Source organism: Prunus persica, chromosome G1, assembly GCF_000346465.2.
Source record: "Prunus persica cultivar Lovell chromosome G1, Prunus_persica_NCBIv2, whole genome shotgun sequence".
NCBI classification, from domain to species: domain Eukaryota; kingdom Viridiplantae; phylum Streptophyta; class Magnoliopsida; order Rosales; family Rosaceae; genus Prunus; species Prunus persica.
Genome location: NC_034009.1, coordinates 38882473 through 38891680, shown reverse-complemented (window position 1 = coordinate 38891680; position 9208 = coordinate 38882473). Strand labels below are relative to the sequence as shown.

Sequence of the window (9208 nt, the reverse complement as noted above, 5' to 3'; positions counted from 1 at the left end):
CAATATTATAAAAACTTCAGTGTAACACTGGAACTATTTGCAATCGGTGGGTGACTTACATATCTTCTTGAACTCCCTACGGATCATGCGATTTGTGGTCACTCTCACCATTAGATGTAAATTCAACGGTTCATCAGTCCCGATCTCTTAGACCACAGGAGTCCAAGAGATTGTGGTCACCCACCGTTGGATATTAATCCAATGGTTCAAAAAAGTTTTTTAAAATGAGTACAAGAGTGAGTGAACCGTTGAATTTACATCTAATGGTGAGTGACCACAAATCTCTTGAACCACTGTAGTCCAAGAGATCGGGACTGATATCATCAAATGCATTCTTTTTTTATTTGATTTAATATGAGTATAATTGAAAATTTATAAAAAAATCTTTCATTCTCATTCTTTGGGGAAAGACATAAGAAATGATTTCCCCTCAAATTCATCTAATGGTGAGTGAACCGTTGAATTTACATCTAATGGTGAGTGACCACAAATCTCTTGGACCACAGGAGTCCAAGAGATTGTGGTCACCCACCGTTGGATATTAATCCAATGGTTCAAAAAAGTTTTTTAAAATGAGTACAAGAGTGAGTGAACCGTTGAATTTACATCTAATGGTGAGTGACCACAAATCTCTTGGACCACTGTAGTCCAAGAGATCGGGACTGATATCATCAAATGCATTCTTTTTTTATTTGATTTAATATGGGTATAATTGAAAATTTATAAAAAAATCTTTCATTCCCATTCTTTGGGGAAAGACATAAGAAATGATTTCCCCTCAAATTCATTCCATGAACCAAACCGCGCCTAAGTTATAAATCATTACATTCAATTTCCCAACCTAACTCCCTTGTCAATTCCCTTTCATCCCTTTTATCTCCTAGCAAGTACCACTAGAACCTAGCTCACTTGTCAATTCCCTTTTATCCCTTTTATCTCCTAGCAAGTACCACTTGAACAAACGTCGAATTTGGGGGAATCTGATTTGATGTAATCTGATTTAATTTGACATCGAATCAAACCCCGGCAAGGTATGGTTAGCGCCCCAAATCAAAACCAGCAAGGATAAAAATTTCTTAAGGTTGTTGATCACAATAAAGTTGAAAGCTGTAACAGATGCACCCACAACTGGCATACCTAATATTTTAAACCAAGGCTCAGATTATTGGGTTTCAGTTCAAGAGGAAAACTCACTCCATTAGAATGCAATAATTTCTCATTGTGTCCATTCATACACAATAAGTTCGTAACAAAGAAATGGAGGAAGAACTAAAATACAGAGAGCTATCAAGTTAACGACTTTTCAGGGAATAATATCCAATGAGCAAAACTGGCTGATTCATACGTCCCATGACAACTGAGCAAAAAAATGATCGAGAACAGCGAAACGGAAACTTCCTATTAGTCCACCACAATGAAATTAAAGGTCATCTTTCACAAAACCAGAGCCATACCCACTCTTTATTTCGCACAACTTTGGTCATATGAACAAAGAGAAATTACATGTTCATATATAAAATGTTGGACGAAACTGGGCTTTTACCGCACGGGCTGCTGGTTGTAATGGTTCTTCTCTTTCTTCTTAGCTGCAGCAAGCCGTGCTCTCCTAGCAGCAGCCTCTTGAGCAGCTGCTTTCGCAGCAGCATCCATCTCTTTACTAGACTTCTTCTTCTTCGCGGTTACAACCTTCTTTAATCGCTCCTTCACATCAACATTTGATGTATCCTCCTCTGTCTGTTCAGCTGCAGTAACTTCACCCAGTCCATTAGTTGCCCCTGAGTTGTTTGGTTGGTCTTGAGATTCTTTCACCTCCTTGGAAGCTTTATCTTTCTTTTTCTTCTTCTTGGCGCTCTTGGACTCTGCGGGCTGATTTTCCTTCTTTTCTCCATCTCCATTCAGCGCACTATCCTTCTCTTGTGCAGCACCTGCAAATGTAACATAACAAAGGTTGAATATTGAACATGAGGTGACACCAAAGAAACCTTGCCTGTAGAGGTTCTGATGCCAAGAATAGATAAATAAATAAGAAACAAGACTCCACCATCTGCCATAAGACTAGAAATAAATAAATAAATACCACAACTTCACCTTCAAACATATGTTTGCCAATTGATTCTAAGCTTACTTTAGAATCAATGTGTGTGGTGAATGATAACCAACAAATGTGTTTCAAATGGCATATCACATACCATACATGAATGTGTAATGTTTACAAAGAAAGTTTAACCATCTTCGTGTCTTTGTATGCCTAAACTCAAATTTCAATTCATAAATAACAAAATGAAATCATTGTAACATTCAGTTTTTATTCTTTCTTAACTTTAGAAAAAAGCACTATAAGAGCAAAACTGAACCAAGCAAAAAATTGCTGATCACTATAGTAAAACTTATAGGAAATAATTGTTCACAATTACCACGTGATTCATCTTGACTATCACTCTCCTTTTGAGTAACTCCAAAATCAGCCAGAAGGGCCTCAAGTTCTGCAAGTTCCTTTTTCTTTTTTTCCTTTTTTGAAAGTTGCCTTTCTGCCTCCTTAGGTGGCGCAGGAACATCAGCAGGCTTCTTCAGCACTGGCTCAGGGTTTACTGGCACCTCTGGTTCATTATCATGCTCTTCCTCTACATCATCATCACCTTCATCAAGAATATCTTCTTCACTCTCACTATCCTGTAATCACAAATTGACAAGCAGTTATAAGAACTTCATTCAGGTTTCCTTCAAAGCGTTTCATCAGTTGCCTGCAATTTTGTGACAAATGTATAACCATACAAAGTGACATGCATAGTCCAATAGAAAAGGCCATCTCAATGAAACAAAGAATGTCGTGTAAACAACTTATGAAAATAAAGGAATGAGTATTTATGAAACATACTCGGCTACATTTCAGCCTTCGATTCCAACTATTTTGCCCTTCTCCTCACTTTGAAGGTTAACTAGCAGCCAACATAGCTACATTGTAGAAGTACGAATGCAGTCCACCTTGAAAACTCATGTTACAAGCATTTACCGACACTCGCATACACAGAGTATCTCCTCATTCCACACGAAACCTAATCACTTTTCACCCATCGAACTCCATCTTTAACATTTGGATAACAATATGAATTACAATCGCTTTGCTTCTGCTTTCCTTATAGCAGAAGTTTGATCTCCACCGGAAATCAGCACTTTGATCACAATAACAAATCTTAAGATATGCCTCCACGAACTTCCTCCTTAAACAACCGACAAGCCAAACTAAGAACATTCCCCCAGCAACTCATTAGCTTGGTTTTTCTTTTTCTGGAAAAAGAACCAACCAACGTTTTCCTCTATTAAGCCAAAGTCTTGCAAAGTTGGCATTTCCATAGTTCTTAGAGTAACATCAATACCCAACTACACTATCTCTATTCATCAATTCATTTCCGTCTATCAGAAAATATCTTTAGTGAACAAAAATCAAACAAACTAACGAATAAAACACAAAATTCAGATACCAAACATCAACAGAAAAAATAAAATTAAGCGAAGTTCTGACCTCTACATTTGGCCTGTCCTTATTCTGGTGGGGCTCCGAAGGTCCCCAAACGGATTGAGGCGGAGCCGTTGTGGCGTAATAGTCATCATCATCTTCGTCATCCACATCGGCCCACGATTTCGCGTTCAAGGGAGCCGGAGCCCAAAAAACCTGGGCCTCGGGCGCCTTGGGCTGGGCCGACTGGGCCGACTTGGAGGACCCTTTGCTCTTGCGATCCTTATCGGACTTCTTCTTCTTCCTCAGAGTCTCGAGCGCCGCGAACACGTTGGTGTTGTTGATGACGAGCGAGCCCTCGTCTCTCCTGCTTCCACCGCCAACCATCTCTGTTTCAACAACTCGAGATCAGCCAAACTATGCGGGAACCGAGAAAATGCGTGTGAAGCCTCGCGGTTTTTCAATTCACAAATTTGCAAGACTCGATTATCGCGAAAATTGAATAAGCTAAACTTTGTTTACAATTAGGGTTTCGAGCCTTTGATGAACGGAAACCAAACAATATTATATATAAAAAATTAAAAGATAAATTAAACCGACGAAAATTCTCGGAGTTTTGGTGGTGTCAAAATTTTGATCGCGGGAAATCGAGAGAGAGTCGGAGATCGGAGATTTGGCGGGGATTGTGAGGGCTGGTGATGGAAGTGAAGGGAAAAATTGGGGTTTGGAGCAGATGGTGAAATTAGGGATTGGGATTATTAATATGAAGAGAGAATGAGGGAGAGGGAGCTATGGAGGATGAAGGGGGATGAGTTGGTTACGTTTGCAAAGTAGGGCTAAATTGAAGAGGACTGGATAACGTAATGGAGTGCCGAAGAGGAGCTTATATAGGTGGCTGTGTTTTTGCTTTTTACCGATTGGTCCTCCAACTTATTGTTCTTCAAACTAGTCCCAACGTTTACGGGTAATTTCAAGCTGGTCTCAACTTTGTAAAACATTTCAAACTAATACCAATGTACGTCCTCTGTTTTTTTATTTTTCTGCTTTTGTTTTTTGTTTGTTTTTAATATTTTCATGTTTTATTTTTTTTAAACATTTACTGTTTTTTTTATTATTATTTATTCTTGTATTTTGTTTTCATGTCGTATTATTTTTATTTTCATGTCTTACTTTCCATAAGCCAAGCATGTTCAATCTTGGTTTCCTTCTCTTTGCAATTGAAAAGCAACACGTTTTTCTATTAAAACAAACCAAATACCACAATGTTAGAAACTGTATACATATACAATGACGGTAATAAGGTATGGACGTCCGGAGAAGAATTGTTAGTATAATTTATGTATATGTAATTTTAAAAGTGAAAACAAATTTTTTTTAAACTTCAGTGCCTAGACTCCATTGATGACTTTTCTTATTTCATATTTGATTTTCTAAATGTCACTAGCATCCTCCCTCAGTGGAAAAAAATTTCTTTTTTCTAAATGTTATTTCATATTTGATTTTTATCCATTTACTATGGATGCACCTTTTTACAGTGGAATATTCATCTTCAAGAAATAGGGTGTACGTGACCATGTAACTAGAATTAAGAAAATATGTTACCAAATAGATTTCATCTAGGTCAAAGTTCGGAAGAATTGGTCTCCACGGGTTTTTTGTGCTCTGCTAGGAAAGAAAAAACAAAGAACACAAAGAAGCTACTCTCTATTTTCTCTTACCTTTTTGACTTTACTTACAAAAAGCAAGCATCTATACTTCTGCTAGGGTCGGTAGAAGGCAGTCTTCCTGGGAACTAAAATCCAAACAGATATATTTCGACCGAAAAAAAAATCCAAACAGATATAGAACAATAAGAGCAGATAAATTAATAGTTTTTGCCAGTCACATTGATCTCAACAAATTTTACAATTACATGTATCCCGTACATATATATATTACAATACGGAGAATCAGGTACTTATCTCGTTTATGCCCGCGTGAACATCCGATCAAGCAAAAAGAGGATACAAAAAGAATGGAAAGGGCCTATCGACAGTAAAAATACTAAAAAGCATTGTCATTTTCTTCCTTCTTTTTAATGTCTTTGCAATGACTATGCCACAAAAAATAGGAAAACCATGAGGAAAAAAATTAGTACAAAGAATATCTTGATCATCAGCCACCTATTAGATGATATGCTATTCAGATACTTGAGCAGTGCCCCTTGTGCACCCTCCACATTCGCCAACGTGTCATCCATGTTCTCATCAATCCTGCAGGAAGAAATGCCATCATCAAGATTCCAGTTGAATCAAAGTCAAGTGTTAGAGGAACACTACTTATAGGAAAACCATCTCTGTTTGTCAAAGTCGCGCTTTTCAACCATGCAATAAACAATTATATGCCCATAGCTATCAAAGTCATCAGAAACACCCGACAGATGCAGTAGGACCATCGAGATTAGCAATTTCCACAATAAATTTTCTGTCTGACTAGAAACCTTAGGACCATCTGGAAAAAAAAAAACCTTGGGACCAAATGAAAACTATAAATATACATATAGCAATTGTACTGAATGCATGGAAACCTGAATGATAAGCTATCCATCTTATCGAAAAAAATGTTAAACAAGTGAACTATAAGCTGCCTTCAATTTTCCATTTATAATCTGCTTGAGTAAACTGTCAGAACCCCCGAGGTCAGAGACAAACCAATTTACTGGGCAATACTTTTACCCATGATCAACGGTAACTTGTTACTCAGATTTGTTTGACTAAATGATTATGTCATGGGGGTCAAATGGAGCTCAAATATCAGATAAGTATTATTTCTTAGCTTCTGATGTCCTTAAAAAATAGAACAATTTAACATAACATTTAGTGGTTTAGAAAGGATGATGATTATAATGACTTATATAGCAAAATTAACAATCACTTGACAAGTAACAGTAAAAAAGGTAGTGTGTGAAATACCTAATAATAAAAAGTGATCCATCTGTTTAGAACACAACCACTGAATTCCACATCAAAGTAAGATACGGGAATTAGATTAAAACCTGATGGCAATCTCCCCTTGCTGAGACACCAAGGTCGCCAGCTGGTTGAAAATATTGCTTAGCTCATGAATAGTGGACTCAACATTTTGCAAAGCTTCAGCTCTGCTCTGCATGTAACTATCTTGCAACGGAACCATCTCCTGTTGTTGCTGTTGCTGTTGCTGCTGCTGCTGGAGCAATGGCTGACTCTCCCCATCCGTCTGCTTCCTGTAAAATTAGAAACCAATAAATGTTCCACAAGATACAATCTCAAATTTTGATCACTGAATCAAGTCATCTCAACTTAAGAAGTTACAGGCCCCACAACAGAAGCAGATCACAATAAAAAATTTGAAAAACAAAATCCTGACAAGAAATGGTCAAACAGCTATGAAAGAATAAATAAATTAGTTTAGAATTCGATACCGTGAACTGAGATAATCTTTAACATCATAACAAAAAAAAAGGGAGAGAGACAGAGGGGTCAGTAATTTTCAGGATGTTCAAGAAGAAGAAAGGGTGCATGCAGTTGCGACAATTATTGAGAAATTCAGGGAAAACAAACCACAATATTGACAATGCAACAATCACAAAAATCACCTATGTACTTGATGTCTGATAAACATAGCTACTCATGCACTTAAAGGGTATCAGTTATCCACAGCTGAACCAAAAAAAAATGCAAAAAACAAAAAAATTACTCTCTTACTTGGGGAACAACTGTGATGAAGATGGTGATCCATTAGCCCATGGAGGAGGAGAGGCACTTGAAGAACTAGCAGCTGACCTGGCAGCCAGTGGACGCTGACGAACAAAAGGATTTGCAGCATCCTTAGATGCAGAAGCAGAAAACAATTGTCTTCTATTCTCATGAACCTTCATATTCTTCACAAAATCAATAGAAAAGATACGTTAGTCTTAGAAAATAACCTAAGGAGCAGCAATAGCAGAGCTCTCTCATACTAAGATCACCAGCCTAACTGGACAGGAATTAATATTCAGCAACATTAGGCCTTACCTCAGTCCGCATGGTGAGGACTTCTTTAAACTCTTTTGTAGTGCTCATAAGCCGATTTTTCAAGTCATCAACAACTGTGGTTGAATGACTAGTCGTGTCACTAGAAATATTCCCACTGTCATTTCTGGAGTTGGATAGAAGCTGAAGGTCTACCACTGCAGAGTTAAGTGCAGTAATATCCTGCTTGATAACTGCTGTCAGCTCCTGAATTTCCCTGGTAGGGTCATCAAACACGGAAGTCCTCTTTGCCACTACATGACAAGACAAATACCTTAAAATAAATAGATAAACATTTCTCAATCATAATTAACTATAGCAATAGCAACACAAAAACCACCAATATTCAAAAAAATTCGACGCCCTTCCAGGTAGTCACACTTTACAGTGGAAAGAAATTAAACCTAATTTAATCATCATCCGGAACATTCCAAGGAGGGGATGAAGCCTGGTCCATCAGCTCCCAATCTACCAAATAGAGGGTTGAGAACAGAGGCAACGCCCTATGTCAGTGTGATTATATATTATATTAGGGGTATGGTTTTGCAACTTTGAGCCATGAATTTCCTTTTAAAAGTCAGGTGCAGAGATGCAACTGGTTCTTGCTTTCGATCAGAACATGAGAATATGTTAAAGTCATTCATGACAACAAGCACAAGTCAATGACTGCTCCAGAGACCTTTTTCAGATATAAGTTAAGCAAACACCGCATAAATAAATTTGCAATGTCTCCAATTTCAAATAAAAAACAATTACAATTGTACTACCAATCATCAATAACTCACACTTAGTCAGCTTTCCAAGCTTCTGCGATGTCTGGTGTATCCCGTACCCGATTTTGGAAGCCCTCTTATTGAACTCGGACTGAACCGCAACCACAGAACGTTGTTCCTCGAATTTCGATTTCGATCCACTACTTGGACCATTCTGCCCCGACCCTGGTCCTGATGAGAACGACTTTTTTAGCCTCTCTGCTACACTCTGAAACTCCTGCGTCCGATCCCTAAAAGACGATTGTGCCGCTTTCGCATGCATTTTCCAGACCCTAAATCTTCAAATTGCAATTCTACAATAGCATAACCACCTGAAATCGCATAAATTCACTCCAATACTCAAATGGCTGCTCAATTAGACATTTTATATCATATAAGTGTCATAGTTTCTATTTGGCCTAGGTGATGCGAAATTTGATTGAAAAACCATATCAAAACCCTCATTTTGTTCGGCCTTCCCATCCTTCTCGGCATCCAAACAGCAAAAAGGGAAATTAAATCAGGAAATAGCGAAATTACCTCCGCGAGAGCGAGATCTGAAACCCTAGACCCGCGGAATTGAAGTTCTCTTAGCAAAGTGAAGAGAAACTGATTCGGGAAAAGAGCTCGCGGGAAGGTGAAACGCTGCGTCTGGATCGAGATCGCGCGAGCGAATGCGAGTTCACGTGTGTAAATGTTTGGGGGTGAAATTGAAGAGATTTTGATGCGAGGTTAGATCTAATGCAAAATTTAATCTTGCGGGAAACAGAGAACACTTGTTGCGCGTCGTGGGAGCTGTAGCTGAACAAAATTTTGTTATTCTGACCAAAAACTAAAAACTAAAAATTTACTGCAATATCGTCGGATGGGAGTTTTTGCAGAATGGTCCCTTGATTTCTATTTAATTTTTTTCGTACCATATGGATCCAAGAATCTCTTGGAAAATTACAGATGTACATTGTTTTATTCATTTA

General features: G+C 38.0%; 2 protein-coding genes across 2 annotated transcripts; both read right to left on the bottom strand.

The window, feature by feature from the left end:
• On the bottom strand, positions 1171–4482 carry LOC18788817 (translation initiation factor IF-2). The gene is made up of 3 exons (XM_007222700.2): positions 3521–4482; positions 2415–2670; positions 1171–1925 (listed from the first exon to the last, which is right to left on the bottom strand). Exons 1-3 carry the CDS (start codon positions 3839–3841, stop codon positions 1540–1542), a joined length of 963 nt encoding a protein of 320 aa, XP_007222762.1. The 5' UTR covers positions 3842–4482; the 3' UTR covers positions 1171–1539.
• LOC18791867 (syntaxin-32) lies at positions 5297–9102 on the bottom strand. Its single transcript, XM_020554960.1, has 6 exons — positions 8775–9102; positions 8268–8566; positions 7486–7736; positions 7177–7352; positions 6489–6695; positions 5297–5706 (listed from the first exon to the last, which is right to left on the bottom strand). The coding sequence occupies exons 2-6, from the start codon at positions 8515–8517 to the stop codon at positions 5547–5549; spliced, it is 1044 nt and encodes a 347-aa protein (XP_020410549.1). The 5' UTR covers positions 8518–8566; positions 8775–9102; the 3' UTR covers positions 5297–5546.